The sequence below is a fragment of the Heterodontus francisci genome, chromosome 12 (genome assembly GCF_036365525.1).
Source record: "Heterodontus francisci isolate sHetFra1 chromosome 12, sHetFra1.hap1, whole genome shotgun sequence".
Taxonomy (NCBI): domain Eukaryota; kingdom Metazoa; phylum Chordata; class Chondrichthyes; order Heterodontiformes; family Heterodontidae; genus Heterodontus; species Heterodontus francisci.
In genome coordinates, this window is record NC_090382.1 from 85826895 (window position 1) to 85850677 (window position 23783).

General features: G+C 43.4%; 1 protein-coding gene across 1 annotated transcript in view; it reads right to left on the reverse strand.

Annotated features, from left to right (window-relative positions):
* The window catches only part of LOC137375971 (organic cation/carnitine transporter 2-like), a 151566-nt gene that overhangs the window by 42965 nt on the left and 84818 nt on the right, over window positions 1–23783 (reverse strand). Inside the window, exons 4-5 of the mRNA XM_068043786.1 lie at window positions 19103–19229; window positions 8151–8251 (exon numbers count right to left, since the gene is read on the reverse strand). Of these exons, the coding sequence (XP_067899887.1) occupies window positions 8151–8251; window positions 19103–19229 (228 nt within the window). The remainder of the gene's footprint in view (window positions 1–8150; window positions 8252–19102; window positions 19230–23783) is intronic.

Genomic DNA, 23783 nt, shown 5'->3' on the forward strand with positions numbered 1-23783 from the left:
TCAGCATTTGGTCCATAGCCCTGAAGCTTACAGCACCTGAGGTGCATATCCAGACTCCTTTTGAATGAGTTGAGGGTCTCTGCCTCAACTACCCTTTGAGGCAGTGAGCTCCAGACCATCACCACTCTCTGGGTGAAAATGTTTTTCCTCATCTCCCCTCTAACTTTTCTACCAATCACTTTAAATCTATGCTCCCTCATCACTAACCTCTCTGCTATGGTGAATAGACCCTTTACCTCCACTCTATCCAGGCCCCTCTAAATTTTGTACATTTCAATCAGATCTCCCCCCAGCCTTCTCTGTTCCAAGCAGAACAACCCCAGCCTATCCAATCTTTCCTCATAGCTGCATTTTTCCAGTCCTGGCAACATCTTCGTAAATCTCCTCTGTACCCTCTCTAGTGCAATTACATCCTTTCTGTAATGAGGTGACCAGAACTGCACACAGTACTCAAGTTGTGGCCTAACCAATGTGTTATACAATTCCAGCATAATCTCCCTGTGCTTATATTCTACACCTCGGCTAATAAAGGAAAGGATTCCATATGCCTTCTTAGCCATCTTATCGACCTGTCCTGCTATCTTCAGGGATCTGTGGACATTCACTCCGAGGTCCCTTACTTCCTCTACACTTCTCAGTATTTTCCCATTAATCGTGTATTTCTTTGCCTTGTTTAACCTCCCCAAATGCATCACCTCACACTTCTCCAAGTTGAATTCCATTTGCCACTTTGCTGCCCATCTGACCAGACCATCAATATCTTTCTGCAGCCTACAGCTATCCTCCTCGCTATCTACCACACAGCCAGTTTTTAACCAGTCTGCTATGTGGGACCTTGTCAAAAGCCTTGCTAAAATCCATTTTTGACCACATCAACTGTAATACTCTCATCTATCTTCCTTGTTACTTTTTGAAAAAATTCCATCAAGTTCATCAAACAAGATCTTCCCTGAACAAATCCATGCTGACTATCTTTGATTAACCTGTGCCTTTCTAAATGGCAGTTTACCCTGTTTCTCAGAACAGATTCCAATAATTTGCCCACTACTGAGGTTAGACTGACTGGCCTTTAATTATTCGGTCCATCCTTTGCTTCCTTTTTAAACAGGAGGTACAATGTCAGCAATTCTCCAATCCTCCGGCACCATACCTGTATCCACTGGAAAATGATGGTCAGACGGTCTGCTATTTCCTCTCTTACTTCTGTTCACAGCCTAGGATACATTTCATCTGGCCCTGGTGATTTATCAACTTTCAAGGATGCTAATACTTCCCCTCTCCCTATGTTTATCACATCCAATACATCATACTCTTCCTCCTTCACTACAATATCTGCATTGTCCCCCTCTTTTGTGAAGACAGACGCAAAGTATTCATAAAGAACCATACCCATCTTCTGCTCCTACACATAGGCTACCTTTTTGGTCTTTTATGGGCCCTACTTTCTCCTTAGTTATCCTCTTACTCTTAATCATGTTGTTTCAACATTTTTGGGTTCACCTTGATTTTGCTTGCCAATATCCTTTCATGCCCTCTCTTTGCTTTCCTAATTTCCTTTTTGATTTCACTCCTCCATTTTCTGTACTCCTCTCGGTTTTCTGTAGTATTGAGTTCTCGGTGTCAGACATAAGCTTTCCTTTTCTGCCTTATCTTACTCTGTAGGCTCCTTGACATCCATGGGGCTCTAGATTTGGCCGCCTCACCCTTTTTGTTTGTGGGAACATGTTTACCCTGAACCCCTTGAATCTCCCCTTTGAATGCCTCCCACTGTTCTGAGACTGATTTACCTTCAAGTAGCTGTTTCCAGTCCACTTTCACTAAATCACTCCTCAGTTTAGTAAAATTGGCCTTGCCCCAATTGAGAACTCTATCTCCTGTTCGATCTCTGTCCTTTTCCATAATTCTGTTAAAATTGACTGAATTATGATCACTACCACCAAAATGCTCTCCCACTGCCACTCCTTCCACCTGCCCATCTTCATTTCCTAAGTCTAAAACTGCGCCCTCTCTTGTTGGACTTGCTACATACTGGCAAAAAAGTTCACCTGAATGCGCCTCAAGAATTCTGCTCCCTCAATTCCGTTCAGACTAAAACTACCCCAGTCAATATTGGGGTAATTAAAATCCTCTACTATTACTGTCCTATTGTTCTTGCACCTCTCAGAGATTTGCCAACATATCTGCTCTTCTATCTCCCTGACTGTTTGGGGGTCTCTCGTACACTCCCAGCAGTGTGCTTGCCCCTTTTTTGTTCCTTAGCTCAATCCATCTGGCCTCATTTGATGAATCTTTCAACATATCATGCTTCCTCACAGCTGTAATAGTTTCATTGACCAAAATTGCCACTCCCCCTCCCTATCACGTCTGAAAACCTTGTAACATTGAGCTGCCATTTCTGTCCGTCCTTAAGCTGTGTTTTTGTTATAGCTATGATATCATATTGCCATGTGTCTATCTAGAGTCATAAAGAGTTACAGCACTGAAACAGGCCCTTCGGCCCACCAAGTCTGTGCCAACCAACAATTTATACTCATCCTACATTCCCTACCACATACCTACACTCAGGACAATTTACAATGGCCAATTTTCTTATCAACCTGCAAGTCTTTGGCGGTGGGAGGAAACCAGAACACCCAGCAGAAACCCATGCAGTCACAGGGAGAACTTGCAAATTCCGCACAGGCAGTACCCAGAACCAAACCTGGGTTGCTGGAGTTGTGAAGCTGTGGTGCTAACCACTGCACCACTATGCTCTCAGCTCATCTGCTTTATTTTAGGGATAGACATGGTAGACGCAGCTAAGCTGTTTCCCCTGGTTGGAGAGTCTAGAACCAGGGGACACAATTTCAAAATGAGGGGGAAGCCACTTAGGACTGAGATGAGGAGAAATTACTTTACTCAGAGGGTTGTGAATCTTTGGAACTCTCTACCCCAGCGGGCTATGGAAGCTCAGTCATTGAGTATGTTTAAAGCAAAGATTGACAGATTTCTAAATACAAATTACAGAACGGGATATGAGGATAGTGTGGGAAAAAGGCATTGAAGTAGATAATCAGCCATGATCATATTGAATGGCGGGGCAGGCTCAGTGGACTGAATGGCCTACACCTGCTCCTATGTTCTTCTGATTTTCTTCACTCTTCAACTGTAAATACTTATGTATCCCTATTCTGTGGCACGGTTTTACATTGCATCGCCTCTCTGAATGCAACTTTGCACATTTTTTGTATTCATCATAAACTCAAATAAGAAAAAAATGTTTTTTGAGGAGGCCATTGAGAACCTCTGTCACTGGCCCCTGCAGACTTAGTGGGGTCATGGGGAAGCTCATAATTTTGCATGGCAATCCTAGCAGGGGCAAATCTAGAGTAACCATCTTTGTAAGAGATTGCAGACTATGGGACTGCTTGCTTAGTCTTGGGAAGGGGACGAGGAAGACAGGTCCTTGGAAGGGGGACAAAATATTCTGAAAACTGTTGGTTCCTTTTTGAGGAGCCAGAGCACGACCAAGACCTACACCTTCAGAGGCCCCCATGTGCATTCTGGCAGACCATTACTCTGGATTTCACATAGCAAACTGGCTGCCAATGATTTGTTGAAATATGTGTACCTGCATTGGTGGAGGGTATGCATGAATCGTGTGAAGATGAATCCTGAGAGTGAGTGAACTCCTCTGACAAGTCTTCATCCACCTCCAGCAGCACCTTCTGAGGGATGCTTGTAGGACATGAGGGAGATGAAAGAGATGAATTAGAACTGACAAGGGTTTTAAGTCATCATTGTGCAGATCTTCATATTTCAGTGGCTGCTGACATCAAGCCAAAACCAATGGATCAGATCAAAGCTCTACAGTTCTGCCACATCCAGGTGTGAATGGTGGTGGACAATTGAACAACTAACTGGAAGAGGAGGAGGCTCCACAAGCATCCCCATCCTCATTGATGAGGGAGCCCAGCACATCAGTGCAAAATACAAGTATTTTCAACCATCTTCAACCAGAAGTGCCGAGTGCACGATCCAACTTGCAGCATCGCAGATATCAGTCTTCAGCCAATTCAATTCACCACGTGATATGAGGAAACAGCTAAAGGCACTGGATACAGCAAAGGCAATGGCCTTGACAACATCACGACAGTAGTACTGAAAACCTATGCTCCAGAACTAGCTACACCCATAGCCAAGCTGTTCCAGTAAAAAATTGGCATCTACCTGACAATGTGAAAAATTGCCCAGGTATGCCCTGTACACACAAAGCAAGAAAAATCCAATCTGGCCAATTACCACCAGTCTATTCTCAATCATCAGCAAAGTGATGGAAGGTGTCATTGACAGTGCTGTCAAGCAGCACTAACTCAGCAATAACCAGCTCACCGATGTTCAGTTTGGTTTCTGCCAGGAGCACTCGGCTCCAAACCTCATTACAGCCTTGGTCCAAACATAGGCAAAAGAGCTGAATTCCAGAGGTGAGGTGAGAGTGACTGCCCTCAACATCAAGGCAGCATTTTACCAAGTGTGGTATCAAGGAGTGCTAGTAAAATTGGGGTCAATGGGAATCAGGGGGAAAAATATCCACTGGCTGGATTCATACCTAGCACAAATGAAGATGGTTGTGGTTGTTGGATGCCAAACATCTGAGCTCCAAGATCACTGCAGGAGTTCCTCAGGATAGTGTCCTAGGCTCAACCATTTTCAGCTGCTTCATCAGTGACCTTGTCTCCATCATAAGGTCAGAAGTGGTGATGCTCACTGATGATTGCACAGAGTTCAGTACCATTCATAACTCCTCAGATACTGAAGCAGCCTGTGCCCACATGCAGCAAGACCTGGACAACATTCAGGCTTGGGCTGCTAGGTGGCAAGTAACATTAGCGCGACATAAGTGCCAGGCAATGACCATCTCAAACAAGAAAGAATCTAACCCTCTCCCCTTTGACGTTCAACCATATCACCATCGCTGAACCCCACTATCAACATCCTGAGTGTTACCACTGACCAGAAACTGAACTGGACTCGCCATATAAATACTGCAGGTATAAGAGCAGTTCAGAGGCTGGGAATTCTGCAGCTAATAACTAACCTCCTGACTCCCCACTGTCTGTTCACCATCTACAAGGTAGAAGTCAGGAGTGTGATGGAAAACCTTCCACTTGCCTGGATGAGTACAGCTCCAACAACACTCAAGAAGCTTGACATAAGGAGGTTGCAGACGATATATGTAGGTTGAGGGAGTGGGCAAAAATCTGGCAGATGGAGCATAATGTGAGAAAATGTGAAGTTATTCACTTTGGCAGGAAGAAAAAAAAGCAAAGTATTTAAGTATTTAAACGGAGAACGACTGCAGAATTCTGAGGTGCAGAGGGATATAGGTGTTCTAGTGCATGAGTCACAAAAAATTAGTATGCAGGTACAGGAAGTCATAAAGAAGGCTAATGGAATGCTGTCCTTTATTATGAAAGGAATTGAAAATAAAAATAAGGATGTGATGCTTCAGTTATACAGGGCATTGGTGAGACCACATCTCAAATACCGTGTGCAGTTTTGGTCTCCTTATTTAAGGAAGGATGTAAATGCATTGGAGGCAGTTCAGAGGAAGTTTACTAGATTGACATCTGGAATGAGCGAGCTGTCTTAGGAGGAAAGGGTGGATAGACTGGACTTATTTTCACTGGGGTTTAGAAGAGTGAGGGGAGACTTGATTGAAGTATATAAGATCCTGAACGGTCTTGACAAGGTGGATGTGGAAAGGATGTTTCCTCTTGTGGGTGAGTCCAGAACTAGGGGGCGCTGTTTTAAAATTAGGGGTCGCCCTTTTAGGACAGTGATGAGGAGAAATTTTTTCTCAGAGGGTTGTGCGACTTTGGAATTCTCTGCCTCAGAAGGTGGTGGAGGTGGGGTCATTGAATATTTTTAAGGCGGCAGTAGATAGGTTCTTGTTATGCAAGGGAATCAAAGGTTAATCGGGGGTAGACAGGAGTGTGGAATTCGAGACACAAACAGATCAGCCATGATCTTATTCAATGGCGCAGCAGGCTCGAGGGGCCGAATGGCCTACTTCTGCTCCTAATTTGTATGTTCGTAGGCTCATAGCACAAAGCAGCCAGTTTGATCGGCACCCCATTAAAAATTCAGTCCCTCCACTACTTGTGCACAGTGGCAGCAGTGTGTACCATCTACAGGTTGCACTGCAGCAACTCACCTAGACTCTTTTGACAGTACCTTCTAACCATGCGACTTCTACCACCTAGAAGGAAAGGGCAGCAGATACATGGGAGCACCACCACCTGCAAGACCCCCTCCAAGCCACACATCATCCTTACTTGGAACTATAATAGTCATTCCTTCACTGTTGTTGGTTCCAAATCCTGGAACTCCCTCCTTAACAGCACTGTGGGTATACCTACACCACATGGACTGCAGCGGTTCAAGAAGGCATCTCACCACCACCTTGTCAAGGGCAATTAGGGATGGGCAATAAATGCTGGCCTTGCCAGCGATGCTCATACCCTGTGTATGAATTTTTTAAAAAGTCACCATGAGTGAGTGTTGTATTCCATGTGGTTGTGTGATATTTAATCCTGTCACCAGGTAGCTGGGAGACACTCATCTCTCCTTCGCCAATGGCCATGTATGCTGAGACCTGACTTACCTCCAGTGCCTCCTCCCCTGCAGCTGTCAGGGTGGTATTGACTCGAGGGCAATCTCCAATTCTCTGTCTCTCAATGCTGTTCTGTGCTCTCCCACAAGAGAAAGAAAAGACCTGTGAGTGTGATCTATTGTATATTTTGAGCGGATGGAAGGACAACATTTGTAGAGGGTCACTGTGAGGGAAGGGTGCGACATTGCAATAAGATCACCCTGAGTGTCACTGGTGACTGATCACTTGGGGATGTGAGGAGCTGCCTTTACAGAGGGATGAATGCACCCTGCAAGGTGTGTGGTCTGAGGTGATGTGCAGGAGAATGCTGGGGAAGGCAGTGTGAGGCAGTTTGTACTTGAATATGTCACACCACTCACCTTTCCTAACCTAAGCAGGTTATTAAACTTCTTGCGGCACTGTATCCAGGAATGAGGAACCACATTCCTGCTGCTGATATCCTCAGCCACTTCTAGCCACCCCTGCTTGTTTTCCGAGGTTACATTCTTCCTCCAATCCGCAGGAAACAGAATCTCCCTGCGGGCCATTACACCCTGCAACATCACGTCCAGGGACACATCAGAGAACCATGGTGCAGACTTTCCGCATTAGCTTCCATTTATAAAGTTCCTGGCTCTGTCATAACACTTCTACAATTCTTCAATTCTGAACCTCGCAGGGTCCCTTTCAATATAGGAGGTGAAATAGACCCGGGTCGTCATCATGCCCGTCGTCTCTAATTGGTCAGGAAACCCGGAAGTCAGATCAAAATACAGTGGCTGGTTTAAAAAGCCACTGACAAATGTGCTGCTGAAACTTCAGGGTTCCCAATGTGCTATCGGCCTCCCCCGCTGCGAGGAGATCTGAAAGTTACCATTAAGCCATAGAGTACAAAAGCCAGGAGGTTAAAGCCAGGAGGTTATGCGAAACCTACACACAGTCATACAGTCATTGGCCCCAGTTGGAGTTTTATGCCCAATTCTTTTGTGTCCATACTATAGGAACGATGTGAAGGCTTTGGAGAGGTTATAGAAGAGATTTAAGAGAAAGGTTCCAGGGATGAGGGATTACAGTTACATGGATAAATTGGAGAAGCTGAAGTTGTTCTCCTTACAGCAGAGATGTCTAAGAGATGAATTGATAGAGGTTTTAAAACCATGAAGGGTTAGGCAGGTTACGTAAAGGGAAACTGTTTCGAGTGGCTGAAGGATCAATAACCAGAGGACACAGATTTAGGGTGATTGGCAAAAGAAACAGAGACGAAATGAGGAGAAACATTTTTACACAATGAGTGATTAGGATTCAGAATATACTGCTTGACAGGGAAGTGGACATAAATCAAGGTCGCTTTCAAAGGGGAATTGGATAAATACTTGAAGGTGAAGGTGAAAACATTACAGGGACATGGGGAAAGAGAAGGGGTGCGTGAGCTAACTGAATTGTTCTTTGAAAAACTCAATGAGCAGAATGACCTTCTTCTGTGTTGTATTAATCTATGATTCTATGAAATACTTACCAGACTAGAAGGCTTATGATAGTGATGGTTCGGATATTGCGGGTTTTAACCAAGTGAGTAATTGCATGAGATTGTTTACTTTTAGCCTTCATGTCTTCAAGCTGCAAGGAGAACAGAGAGGATTCAGTATTATCACTGATTATTAGAAAATATCAGTGTTATCCATTACTATTAGTTCATATCAGGCATGGATAACCAGAAAACTTATTTTAAAACAGTGCAGTATTAATTATCAAATTTGCTGCTTCTTTCTTTCCCCTCACCTATTGTGAGCCTCCACCACCTGTAGATTAGAAAAGTGGGGCTTAAGAAAATATAATGAAACCCCCATTTTATTGATACAGTGCCACGTCATAGTTCAGGATGCTGACTCAGTCCTCAAAGAAGAATATGATTCACATAATATCACTCTCAGTCTGTGTTCAGATAAATAAAATGCTTTTGTAGATTAGGGGTATTACATAATATATATTGATAAGGTCCCGCATTGGAGATTGGTTAAGAAAGCAAAAGCCCATGGGATTTAGGGTAATTTGGTAAATTGCATTCAAAATTGGCTTAGTGGAAGGAGGCAGAGGGTGATGGTAGAGGGTTGTTTTTGTGAATGGAGGCCTGTGACCAGTGGGGTACCACAGTGATCGGTGCTGGGACCCTAACTGTTTGTAGTGTACATTAATGATTTAGACATGAATATAGGAGGTATGATCAGTAAGTTCGCAGATGACATGAAAATTGGTGGTGTCATAAATAGTGAGGAGGAAAGCCTTACACTACAGGACAGTATAGATGGGCTGGTAAGATGGGCAGAGCAGTGGCAAATGGAGTTTAATCCTGAGAAGTGTGAGATGATGCACTTTGGGAGGTCTAACAAGGCACTGGAATATACAATGGATGGTTGGACCCTAGGAAATACAGAAGGTGAGAGAGACCTTGGGGTGCTTGTCCATAGATCACTGAAGGCAGCAGCACAGGTAGTTAAGGTGGTTAGGAAGACATACCAGATACTTGCCTTTATTAGCCAAGACATAGAATATGAGCAGGGAAGTTATGATGGAACTGTATAAAACACTGGTTAGGCCACAGCTGGAGTACTGTGTACCGTTCTGGTCACCACACTATAGGAAGGATGTGATTGCAATGGAGAGGGTGCAGAGGAGATTCACCAGGATGTGACCTGAGCTGGAGCATTTCAGTTATGAAGACAGACTGGATAGGCTGGGGTTGTTTTCCTTGGAGCGGAGAAGGCTGAGGGGGGACCTGATTGAGGTATACAAAATTATGAGGGGCATTGACAGGTTAGATAGGAAGAAACGTTTACCCTTAGCGGAGAGGTCAATAACGAGGGGGCATAGATTTAAGGTAAGGGGCAGGAGGTTTAGAGGGGAATTGAGAAGAAATGTTTTCACCCAGAGGGTGGTTGGAATCTGGAACACACTGCCTGAAGAGGTGATAGAGGCAGGAACACCCACGACATTCAAGAAGTATTTAGATGAACACTTGAAATGCCTTAACATACAAGGCTACGGGCCAAGTGCAGGGAAATGGGATTAGTTAGGACAGGTGCTTGATGGTTGGCGTGGGCGCGTTGGGCCGAAGGGCCTGTTTCTGTGCTGTAAAACTCTGACTCTATGTTTAAATTGAAATTGTAATGAAGTGATACATTATAGCTCTTCCTTCAATCTCCTTCAGAGCTAAGTAAGCGGAGAGTAGTCAGCAGGACTTAATGTCTTGGGTACTTTGAGCACTCCATTTACACTTGTTTGAAGTATTCTGTTGTTACGATAATATGGGGGAGCAGACATATTATAAATTTATTTGGCAAGAAAGATATTGAACCTGATGATTTCCAGTAGCAGCCAACTTTGCAGCATTGTGTTTGTTGTGGACTGTTCTTGGCATCAAACAGATTGAAAAACTACACCAGATTTATTTATTTAGAGATACAGCACTGAAACAGGCCCTTCGACCCACTGAGTCTGTGCCAACCAAGAACCACCCATTTATACTAACCCTACAGTAATCCCATATTTCCTACCACCTACCTACACTAGGTAATTTACAATAACCAATTTACCTATCACTTTCACCGGAGCACCCGACGAAAACCCACGCGGTCACGGAGAACTTGCAAACTCCTCACAGGCAGTACCCAGAATTGAACTCGGGTCCCTGGAGCTGTGAAGCTGCGGTGCTAACCACTGCGCCACTGTGCCACCCTTTTTCACTTTATACTTTTTCACCATGGTCTTCAAGAACTAAAGAGGCTGAGAGGGTTTAAATGAGCTTGGCAGCAGAATGGGAACCTGAGCGTAGATTCAGAAGAGACAGAAGAAAGGTTGGAAATGGAAGACAGATTAGTAAGTATATTTGGAAGGCAGAGGAAACAAAGGCTAGAAAACAGACAACAAGGGAGTTTGGCAGTGCTGAGTGGTACACACCTCAGTGCAAGAAGTCTAGGGAACAAGGCAGATGAGCTAAGAGCACAGATTGATACGTGGGAGTATGATATTATAGCTATTACTGAGACACGGCTGAAAGGAGGGCAGGACTGGCAACTCAGTATTCCTGGTTACAGGGTTTTCAAACGAGATAGAGAGGGGGATAAAAAAGAGGGGGGTTTCAATATTGATTAAAGAAACAATTACAGCTATGAGGAGGGATGATATGGTAGAAGGATCATCATATGAAGCCATATGGGTTGAACTGAAGAACAAAAAAGGGCCAATCACACTCAATTTACTACTATAGACCCCCAAACAGTCAGACGAGATAGAAGAGCAATTATGAAGGAAAGTCTCTGAGAAGTGCAAAAACAATAGGGCAGTAATAATGGGGGATTTTAACTACCCTAATATTAAAACTGGGATAGAATTAGTGTAATAGGGAGAGAGGGTGCAGAATTCTTAAAATGCATTTAGGAAATCCTTTTTAGCCAGTACAAAGCAAGCCCAACTAGAGAGAGAGGGTTCAGGACTTCGCTTCAGGGAATGAAGCTGGGCAGATGGAAAGGGGTGTCGGTTGGGGAGCACTTTGATGAAAGTGATCATAATTCAGTTAGATTTAGGGCAGTTATGAAACAGGACAAAGATAGACCAGGAATAAAAGTTCTCAATTGGGGAAAAGCTAATTTTACAGGGCCAGATCAGTGGGAGGCTTTCAAGGACGCGATAGTAAGGGTTCGCAGAATGTATGTTCCCTTAAAGAAAAAGGGTGATACTAACAAATCCAAAAATCCCTGGATGTCAAGGAGCTTAAAGGAGAGGATAAAGCCAAAAAGGGAAGCTTATGACAGATACAGAGGACTCAATACTACAGAAAACCTGGTGAAGTATAAAAAGGGGTGAAATGAAAAAGAAAATTAGGAAAGCAAACAGAGGGCATGATAAAACATTGGCAAGTAAAAGCAAGGAAAACCAAAAATATTTTCTATGAATACATAAAAAGCAAGAGGATAACTAAAGAAAGGGTAGGGCCTATTAGGGACCATAAGGTAACCTGTGTGTGGAGGTGGAGTCTGGGTGCAGTAGGGATATGTGGATAGCGTGAGAAAGTGGCGTTGAGGTAGATGATCAGCTATGATCTAATTGAATGGTGGGGCAGGCTCGACAGACTGAATGGCCTACTTCTGCTCCGATGTTCCGATGTACTGCACCTGATGTTTCATTTATGCACTTAAAAACTCCATTTGGTTTGAAAGAGACAAGCAAATGTAATCTTAGAATTACAGAAATTTAGAGGATGGAAGGAGGCCATTTGGCCCATTGTGTCTGCGCCAGCCGACAAGGAGCTGGAAAGTAAGATTAGGTTGGATGGCTCTTTGTTGGCCGGCGCAGGCACGATGGGCGCTATCACACATCCCATGATGTCATTAGTATCCAGATATCTATCGACTTCTGCCCGGCAAACCCCCCACCTGCCAAGTCTGAGGCACACATGATTTCGCCACATGAACATTAAAAGTTAAAATTGCAAACTGTTGACTGGAAAGATATTTGCATATAACTAAGAGATGGAACAAGGGACAAAGGGCCATGCCCTGACCCATTCAACCAACAATGGAATTTTGATTACCAGACGTTGAAGGTGGGGGGAAGCTAGCATTCCAGGTTGACTGCTAAGATAGCAGAATCCACAAACACAGAAGAAGTGGTCAGACCAGTTTTAGTCACATGACTAGCTGGTTGTTGAGATTTGAACTTCCAACAGAGGATTTGAACTGAGAAAGCCGAATGCCCCTGAAACTGAAGCAGAACCTCTCCAGTCCTGCCTGCCTCCATCTCTTTCGCACGAAACTGAATCTTGTGAAAACACGTGAACCTCAAAGAGAGAAAAGTCTCCAACGTGAATAAGGTTTAAGAAGAACACTGGGCCCCGACAAACAGCAAGACTACCTACAATCAAGTGAGCTCAAAGCATCGTAAACAAGAAACTCTTCTGTTATTGCCTCAAACCCTCTCTACTATATTTTTCTCTTCTCTTTTCTGTCCCTATCTGCTTGTGTATATCGCGTGTGCATGCTAGCGTGGTATATCCGTAGGCGTGAACTGTATTAGAGTTTAAGTTTATGTTTTAATAAACATAACTTTTCCTCTTTAAACCGGAGGAAACCTGATATGTTGGTTTCTTTGTCTTCTAATTGGAAAGCTGTGAACATGTATTCACAAAAAAGGGAGGAGCTCAAAACACTGTTTAAAAATAAAACCCTGTTACAATAAGACCAGGTGAAGATATTAACAGGCCCTAGACACCTTTCTCACCTGGTCATAACAACATGCTCAATGATTGAGCTTTCACTGCCCTCTGGGATAGAGAATTCCAAAGATTCACTACCATCTGAGTGAAGAAATTCCTCATCTCAGTCTTAAATGGCCTTATCCCTTATTCGAAGACAATGTCCCCTGGTTCTGGACTCACCAGCCAGGAGGAACATCCTATCTACATCCACCTTGTCACACCCTGTAAGAATTTTGTAAGTTTCAATGAGATCACCTCTCATTATTCAAAACTGTAGAGAATACAGCCCCGGTTTCCTTAATCTTTCCCTAACCTTTCTTCATAAGACAATCCCGCCATTCCAGGGACTAGTCTAGTGAGCCTCCGTTGTACTTCCTCTATGGCAAGTACATCCTTCTTTAGATGAGGAGCACAAAACTGTACACAATACACCAGCTATGGTCTCAATAAAGCTCCATACAATTGCAGCAAGACTTCTTTACTCCTATACTCAAAACCCTTTGCGATGAAGGCCAACATACCATTTGCCTTCCTAATTGCTTGCTGGATCTGCATGCTAGCTTTTAGTGACTTATGAACAAGAACACCCAGGTCCCTTTGGACAACAACACTTCCCAACCTCTCATTTAAGAAATACGCTGTCTTTCTGTTTTTTTGTGTCCAGTCCATCAAAGTTGATTATCCATCGTAAACTGGGATTCATAACACCTCTCATCTCTGTTTATATACTGGTGAATCTATGCGGTGCGTTTCTCACTGCTATTATATCCTTCCTATCATAGAATGTCCAAAGCTGCAAACAATACTTCAACTGCAGCCGAATTTTTTTAAAAAAATTCATTCATGGATGTGGCCATCGCTGGCTAGGGCAGCATCTATTGCCCATCCCCAAATACCCTTGAGGATCTTGTACAACATTACTCCCTTGCTATAAAAACAGGAAGTGCTGGAAATACTCAACAGATCTGGCAGCATCTGTGGACAAAGAAACAGTTAACTTTTCGGATCGATGATCTTTCTGAAGAAACTGCTCAAGCTCTGAACAGTTCGGATATGTTTAGTTTTCCGAAGGATTCAACCAGACCTCCCCAGTGCTCATTGCAGTCAGTTACCTCTTGCAGAAATGGCACCTGTGAGTTAATGATGTACACCAGACTCAAAAAATAGACACTTCTATATCTCCAAACAGCACAATTTGTTTCCACACATTTCATGGTGTATAGTTCACTAATATAATGGATATTGAGGAAAAAGCAACAAGTAAATTGCAAGAATTGAAAAGGCAAGAAAACATAGTGCAAACAAAGAATTAATAATCATCTGCTAATACAATGCCTGTCTCCACGAGCTGATGGAACAATGAAAATGGAGTACAGATTGTAAGCAGAGTGTGGAGATAAAAGTTCAGTGAGTGAGGATTTTTAAGTGTCAATATCTTGCTAAAAATCTAGTCTGCAGTTAGCATTTAACTGGGATTTACCTTCTAAATAAAGTAAGTTAAGAAAGTAAAGTAAGTTTCGTCCAGCCTTAGGCAGGGATAAACAAGCTCAACTGCAAAGTAGCTGATTAGTTAAGTAGCTTACTAGACCAATTTGGTTGCTGCAGTTTCAGCTTCAGAGATAGTATAAAGACAGAGGCCTGGGTGCAGCTTGCAAAAGGCATGCAGATTGTAAGCAGAATATGAAGTTTGGCGAGTGGGGAATTCGATGAAGAGGGGAGGAGATGATCCTTTTTTCTACTATTTTTAACCCTCCAGCATTTGGTTCTTACTTCGATGTTGTGGAAGAAGCTGGTTGGTGAGTAACTAGTAAGATATTCTACTTAATAAATAGTCTGTGAAGTTAAGGTATGGCAGGGCAGCTCGACCGAGTGGAATGTACTGCCTGTGGCATGTGGGAAGTCATGGACGCAACATGTGCCCCAGACAAACGCATCTGCAGGAAGTGTCACCGGCTGCACAAGCTTGACCTCCAGGTTTCAGAACTTGAGCAGCGGCTGGAGTCAATATGGTGCATCTGCGAGACAGAGAACCAAGTGGATAGCACTTACAGGGCGGTGGTCACACCGCAGGTTAGGAGCAGGCAGGGAGATAGGGAATGGGTGACCGCCAGGCAGTCTAAGAGAACCAGGCAGGTAGTGCAGGAGTCCCCCGAGATGATCTCACTTGCTAATCGGTTGTCCATTTTGTATACTGGTGAGGGCAATGGTTCCTCAGAGGAGTGCAGTCAGAGCCAGGTTTGTGGCACCAGCTGCACAGGAGAGGGGGAAGAGTAGAAGAGTAGTAGTGATAGGGGATTCATTAGTTAGGGGAACAAACAAGCTTTTCTGCGGCCGTAGACGTGTCTCCAGGATGGTGTGTTGCCTCCCTGGTGCCAGGGTCAAGGATGTCACGGAGCAGCTACAGGATATTCTTCTGGGGGAGAGTGCACAGCCAGAGGTCGCGGTCCACGTTCGCACCAACAACATAGGTAGGAAGGAGGATGAGGTCCTGAAAGCAGATTTTAGGGAGCTGGGAAGGAGATTAAAAAGCAGGACCTCAAAAGCAGTAATCTCAGGATTACTCCCAGTCCCACCTGCGAGTGAACATAATAGGAGCTTTGAGTGATTGAACATGTGACTGGAGAACTGGTGTAGGAGGGAGGGCATCAGATTTCTGAGACATTGGGACCAGTTCTGGGGCAAGTTGACCTGTACAAGATGGACAGGTTACATCTTAGCAGGACTGCAACTAATATCCTCACAGGGAGATTTGCTACTGCTGTGGGGAGGGCTTAAACTAGATTGGCAGGGGGATGGGAATGGGAATGTGAGAAGGAGCTCAGATTGGAGGGAAGCAAAACTGGTAACTTGTCTGGGGTGTGGGAACCAGGGGGAAATATCAGAGAGGAATACCAACGTGGACAGAATAGTGAGAGAGATAGATAGCACTAGAGTAGGGAATAGTAAGTTATTAGGTGGGGTCAGAGTAAGGGAGAAATTAATAACGTCTGAATCAGGGTTATTGAGCATGTATGTGAATGCACTGAGTGTGGTAAATAAGATTGATGAGGTACAGGTGCAGATTGCCATGTGGAAATATGATGTTGTGGCTATAACAGAGGCCTAGCTCAAAGGCGGCAGGACTGGGTGTTAAATATTCCTGGATACAAGGTGTTCAGGAAAGATAGGAAAGGGAAAAAAGGGGAAGGGGCGGCGGTATTGATTAAGGAGAGCAGTGCAGTGCTGAAGAAAAAGGATATCCCAGAGGGATCCAGAACAGAATTAATTTGGCTGGAGCGAAGGAACAAAAAAGGTGCAGTTACATTGCTCGGTCTTGTCTATAGGTCACCAATTATTGGGAAGGACGTGGAGGAAATTACAGAGAGGTACAAAAATTATAGGGTAGTTATAATAAGGGACTATAATTATCCAAACACAGGCTGGAATAGTAGTAGTGTAAAGGGCAATGAGAGGCATGAGTTGCTAGAGTGAGTTTAGGAAAATTTTCTGCAGCAGTATATTTCTAGTCCAATGAGAAAGGAAGCACTGCTAGACCTGGTTTTTGGGAATGAGGTGGGCCAAGTGGATCAAGTATCAGTTGGAGATCGTTTAGGGGACAGTGATTATTGTATCATAAGGTTTAGGCTGACTATGGAAAAGGAAAAAGAACAGTCATAGTAAGAGTAATTAACTGGGGATGCAGTAAGAATGGAGCTGGAGCAAATAAATGGGAGTCAAAGGTTGGCAGATAAGCAAATAAGAGAAGCAAAAGAAAGCATGAAAAGAGAATATCAGCTAACATTAAAGGGAATGCCAAAGTTTTCTATAGACATATAAATAGTAAAAGTGTGGGAAAAGGAGGACTGGGGCCAATTAGGGACCATAAAGGGGATTTACACATGGAGGCAGAGGGCATAGCTGAGTTATGAAATGAATATTTTGCATCTGTCTTTACCAAGGAAGAAGATGTAAATCAGGCAATGGTGAAAGAGGAGGTAATTCAAACACTAGAAGGGTTTAAAATTGATAAAGAGGACGTATTAGATAGGCTGTCTGTACTTAAAGTGGAGAAAACATCAGGACCGGATGAGATACATCCAAGGATACTGAGGGAAGTGAGGGTGGAACTCGCAGAGATACTGGCCATAATTTTTCAGTCTTCCTTAGACTCAGGGGTGGTTTCAGAGGACTGCAGAATTGCGAACGTTACACCCTTGTCGAAAAAGGGCGCAAAGATAAGCCCAGCAGCTACAGGCCAGTGAGTTTAACTTTGCTGGTCGGGAAACTTCTAGAAAAAATAATTCAGGACAAAATTAATAGTCACATGAACAAATGTGTGTTAATTAAGGAAAGCCAGCATGGATTTCTTAAGGGAAAATCATATTTAATTAACTTTCTGGAGTTTTTTGAGGAGGTAACGGAGAGAGTTGACGAGGGCCATGCTGTTGATGTGGTGTACATGGACTTTCAAAAGGCGTTTGATAGAGTGCCACAAAACAGACTTGTGAGCAAGGTTTTAGCTCATGGAATAAAAAAAGGACGGAATTGGTTGAGTGACAGGAAACAAAGAGTAGTGGTTAATGGATGTTTTTCGGGCTGGAGGAAGGTTTGTAGTCGAGTTCCCCAGGGGTCAGTGTTGGGGCCCTTGCTTTTCCTGATAATATATTAATGACCTAGACCTTGGTGTACAGGGCACAATTTCAAAGTTTGCAGATTATACGAAACTTGGAAGCATTGTGAACTGTGAGGAGGATAGTGTAGAACTTCAAAAGGACATGGACAGGTTGGTGGAATGGGCAGACAGGTGGCAGATGAAGTTCAATGCAAAGAAATGTGAAGTGATTCGTTTTGGTAGGAAGAACTTGGAGAGACAATACAAAATAAAGGGTACAACTCTAAAGGTGGTGCAGGAGCAGAGGGACCTGGATGTATATGTGTATAAGTCAATGAAGGTGACAGGACAGGTTGTGAGAGCAGTTAATAACGTGTACAGTATCCTGGGCTTTATTAATAGGAGCATAGAGTACAAGAGCAAGGAAGTTATGTTGAACTTGTAAAAAAAACACTGGCTTGGTCTCAAATGGAGTTTTGCATCCATTTCTGGGTGCCGCACTTTAGTAAAGACGTGAGGGCATTGGAGAGAGTACAGAAAAGATTCACGAGAATGGTTCCAGGGATGAGGAATTTCAGTTATGAAGATAGACTGGAGAAGTTATGACTGTTTTCCTTGCAGAAGAGAAGACTGACAGGTGATTTGATAGAGGTATTCAAAGTCATGAGGGATCTGCACAGAGCAGATAGAGAGAAACTGTTGCCACTCGTGGAAGGATCAAAAACGAGAGGGCACAGATTTAAAGTATTTGGTAAGACAAGCAAAAGTGACAAGTGGAATAACTTTTTCACGCAGCGAGTGGTTAAGGTCTGGAATGCACTGCTTGAGAGTGTGGTGGAGGCAGGTTCAGTTGAAGCATTCCAAAGAGAATTTGACTGTTTTCTGAAAAGGAAGAATGTGCAGGGTTACGTGGAGAATGCGGGGGAATGGAACTGAGTGAACTGCTCTTTCAGAGAGCTGGTGCGGACACGATGGGCCGTATGGCCTCCTACTGCACTGTAACAATTCTGTGATTCTGTGATCTTATCCCTGAATCCTCATAAGTTAAGAAAAGGCTCCCCATTGGCTCAATAATTTTATCCACTGTGTAGTTAAGACAGGCAGTTCAACACCAGGGCTGTGCTGAATTAGTGGTAGTTGGGACAAGACGATAGCCTTCATGAAAAAAAGATTTTAAAAATGGCTCAATGAATGAATCTTGAATGTACTGTGGAAATGAGCCATATAAATCATGTTTGATCTCTCTTGTGCAGTTGGTGGCACTACAGTTGTCTTAAGAATCCAGGGAAGAAAAGACAAATCAACCAAGATTCTCATGCCTAAGTGTATGCAGTGAATTGTGCTGGAAAGTGCACGTGAATTTTCTTTTGAATGAAAACGAATTAGGCTCAGTTGTGAGATCCTTGATGTCCAAATAACGTGATAGCACTCACTAACTGGACTCATATGTAAAAAGAATAGACATTTGGACAAGGGAGATGGCTGACACCCATGGAACCATATCATAGCAAAGAGTCAATGCCTTCCAAAGAGAAGGAGGATGAGAAAAATTGGCAACAAAACAGCAGGTCTGTATTAAAGGGCTGAATGACCACACGGAAACTGATGCAATATTGTGTGCCAGTACCTCAAGATCATTGAAGAGCACTTCTGGTGGAATGACACCATTTCTCTTTGCAATGTGTCGGAGTATTGCTTCAGCCTCCTGTACCCTTCCGTTTATCAGCAGCCAGCGTGGAGACTCAGGAATAAACCTGGGAGTAAAAGCATTTTATTTTCAGTGAAGAGTACTGAAGTCACACAAAGTAATTGAGCAGTTACTATTAATATTTAAATACTCTTTAATGACAGATACTAACAAGTAACTTTATTCAAATCAAGAAGTGTATTCAGAAATGGCAATGACAGAGGATGGTATGAAAGATGAAGTTTAATATAGAATAGGACAGGATGACAGAAATGCCTGGATCATGAGTGACACGGACAAAGGTCTGCTAATCTTGGACAGTGTCTCACCCTGATATGGTGCATCGTGCAGGGAGAGCTAAAGAAGAAACTTGGATAGATTTTTTTCTTTATCACCATGTTTTACTAAGCATTGCATGGAATGGAAAAATAGCAGGAAGGATTGCCGGCCTCTTACATAATACACCGGATTTTCATTCCATTAATTTGGATGGAAGGAAAATAAAGTGGGTTCTGTAACCAGCATGAAATTTTCCCTGACAGATTTTCCTCTTTGTGTTCTGCTCAGGCAACATGTAATAATCTGTGTGGTAATGCTGAAAATCCATCCCACTGATTTTAAAATAAATTCCTGGGGAAAATGAACATCCTGTCTGATTGGGAGAGGAACCACAGATCTGTTCTTTTTCAAAGGCCAATTAATAATATTAGGCTGTGTATTTGTTTTGTGAAACATGAGGATAAGGGATTGAGCCAGATCCTGGAATATTTGATTAACCAACCATAGAAAATTTGACACTTTTCAAATCATTTTAAAAGGGAATGCAGTTGTAGCACCTTCTGCAGGAATGTGGCTGGACTTTAAGAGTGCTTTGTGTATGAAGGTCAGCAATAAGAGCAACAACATGCACTTATATTCCACTAGTAAGACTGCTTTCCAAAGGGCAATGGAGAATGCTTAGCAGAAGACAGAGTGTTAAATCGGGTAGGGGTTGGGGAGGGAGACCAAAGGCACATTTAAAGAGAGGTTTTTAATAGGCTTTGGAAAGTAGAAAAATCTCTAACAAAGATAAGGAGGTTTGGGGGAGAATTCCAAAGGCTTGGGTGTAATGGCAAAAATTTTGGGAGAAAAGCCTTAACTTAGATTCAGAGAAGTGGAGGGTGTGAATGGGGCATATAGCTCAAGAGAGAGGATCAAGAATATACAGGAACTTGATGGGACATTAAAGTTGGCACGATGACAGACATGGAACCAGTGAAGCTTGGCAAGGAGAGGTCTGTGTGTGAGAGAGGACTCAGGCTGCAAACTTCTGGATTAACTTTGTGCAGGGTGAAGAAAGGGAGGTCATTGAGAAAAGCCTTCAGGAAATAAACCCTGAGATTCTGTCAGATTAAATACACTGCCTCTGTGATTGGCAGGATCCAATGGTGCAGTGCAAAGGGTCACATTTATACTTTTGTTTGTTTCAGCAATTCACAACACTCACCAAATACATTTACCATCATGTCCCCAGGGAACTGGTTAATCCACAGCAGGTATTGCACCTCTTGTGGTTACAGGTTCCATGAATAAGGAAATTCTACTTGTGGGTTATTGACCAATATTTTTTTTAAAAACTTCTAGTATCGTGCTAAACATCTCCCAACTCACTACTTTTCCTTTAAAAAAAAAGAATTGATAGATTGCCATTTATTTTCTCATTTCCTCTTGAAGTTATGATGCATCCTTGGGTATGGTTTCACAAGTACTGGCCATCCTCACCCAAGTAGTCACAATTCATGTATGCACAGACAATGATCATCAGCAAACTGTTCTTCGGGGAAGTATTTCAGCCATGCTCAGGCCTATTCTCACCTTATATGCAGGAGTCATTAATAGGAATGAGGAATGGGAACCTAGGTTGATTTTCTCCTCCTTGAGACAGGCTAACACAAGGACAAGGGTAGCCCATTTAGCCCCTCAAGCCTGCTCCAGTATTCAGTCAGATCATGGTTGATCTGTACCTCAACATCATTTCCCCACCATAGTTCCATATCCCTGATACATTTACTTAACAAAATCTATTGATTTCAGTATTGAAAGATGCCATTGCCCCAGCATCCACAGCCTTTTGGAAGCAAGAACTCCAGATTTCTGCTACCCTTTGTATGAAAAAGCAATGTTTGTGCCCCATTCGTATCTAGGAGCAGACTAGCTAACTGTTCAGGAATTCAACGTGGAACCTTTAATTACATTTTTTTTAAAACTGAATCACAGAATCGTTACAGCACAGAAGGAGGTCATTTGGCCCATCATGGATCTCCGAAGGAGCAATTCATCTAGATTCACATGAATCTTATTTGCATTGTCTCTAATGCCTTCACATCTTTCCAGAAGTATAGTGCCAGAACTGGACGCAATACTGCAGTTGAGACCAAGCCAGTGTTTTATACAAGTTTAACATAACTTCCTTGCTTTTGTAGTCTATGCCCTTTTTAATAAAACCTAGGATGCCGTATGCTTTATTAACTGTGCTCTCAATCTGTCCTGCCACCTTAAATGACTTATGCACGTATACACCCAGGTCCCTCTGCTCCTGCACCACCTTTAGAATTGTATCCTTTATTTTGTATTGTCTCTCCATGTTCTTCCTACCAAAATGAATCACTTCATATTTTTCTGTATTAAATTTCATCTGTCACTTGTCTGCCCATTCCACCAACCTGTCTATGTCCTTTTGAAGTTCGATACTATCCTCCACACTGTTCACAATGCTTCCAAGTTTTGTTAATTAATTCATTAATATAAATCAGGAAGAGTAAGGGTCTTAACATCGACCCTTGGGGAACTCCACTACAAACCTTCCTCCAGTCTGAAAAATATCCATTAACCACTACTGGATGGATTGAATGGCTTTCTTCTTCTATATCTACCTTCTAATCTTGTAACATCTGTTAACTTAATAACACTTGCTTTGTTCCCTCTCATTGACTAACAATGGGAGTGCTGGAGGGCAGAACAAATGCATCTTGTACTGAACAGGATGACGTCTGGAAGTATTTTCAACAGGAACAGTACACAAGCTGTTGCCATACCTACATGCCTATCCCATTAATGCTCCATTTTAAAAAAAAGTATTAAGTAGAACAAGTAATGGTACAGTGTCTGAATTTATACAGCACCTGTGATCCTCGCTTTGGTAATTTACGAACCCCTTGCTATTAAGCAACAAGCACTTACTGGAAGCTCAGTGCTGACCTGCAGAGAGGCAATGAAAATCTTGGTGGGTGAGCAAAAAAGTTGCACATGCACATCCTTCCAACATCTTCAAGGTGGCATTAATTGGAACCTGGAAGCAGGCTGTCCAAGGCTTATCCTTTCAGTATACATTCGTCATTAGGAGGTTGTTGTTCTTATAGAAACATAATGAGAATGGAAGTAATGATGGTGGTATTAAATGGAAGGGGTCATTACTTGGAAAAAGGAGACAATTTACAATGTCACCTAGCATGGGGGTCAGCAAGGGAAAATGGATGATTAGCAATTTACTGGAAATGAAGTCAAGAAAGCAGGAGTGAGTTTGCGTGGACAAGGCCAGGGTAGGAGGAGATGGGAGAGAAGCTATAGAAAGATGTGGGTTGAGAGCTAGGGAGATCCTGGGGGAAGTTTGGTGGCCAAAAAGGAAGAGGGAACTAAAAGGGTAGTCTCAGTTTGGGTAACCAAGATGTCCATGAGCTCCTTGTACTTTTTGATGAAGTTGAGGGTGAAAGAGACAGAGAAGAGTGATTTAATGGGATGGTCAGTACAGAAAAAAGAAGCTAGGGGTTATCTTTGGACTCCAAGATGATCCTGATGCAGTTCTTCTTTGGCCTCCTTATCTCGAGAGACCATGGGTAAGCGCCTGGAGGTGGTCAGTGGTGTGTGGAGCAGCGCCTGGAGTGGCTATAAAGGCCAATTCTAGAGTGACAGGCTCTTCCACAGGTGCTGCAGAAAAATTTGTTTGTCGGGGCTGTTACACAGCTAGCTCTCCCCTTGCGCTTTTGTCTTTTTTCCTGCCAACTGCTAAGTCTCTTCGACAAGCCACACTTTAGCCCCGCCTTTATGGCTGCCCGCCAGCTCTGGCGATCGCTGGCAACTGACTCCCACGACTTGTGATCAATGTCACAGGACTTCATGTCGCGTTTGCAGAAAAGTTTAGGGGGGATATGCGTGGAAAGTTCTTTACGCAGAGGGTGGTGGGCACCTGGAACGCATTGCCAGCGGAGGTGGTAGATGCGGGCACGATGGAGTCTTTTAAGATGTATCTAGACAGATACATGAATGGGCAGGAAGAAAAGAGATACAGAACCTTAGAAAATAGGCGACATGTTTAGAGAGAGGAACTGGATCGGCGCAGGCTTGGAGGGCCGAAGGGCCTGTTCCTGTGCTGTAATTATCTTTGTTCTTTGTTTGTCTTTAAAGCGGATACATGGACGGCCGGTGGGTCTGATACCAGTGGCGAGCTCGCTGTACAATGTGTCTTTGGGGATCCTGCCATCTTCCATGCGGCTCACATGGCCAAGCCATCTCAAGCGCCGCTGACTCAGTAGTGTGTAGGGATGTTGGCCGCCTCGAGGACTTCTGTGTTGGAGATACGGTCCTG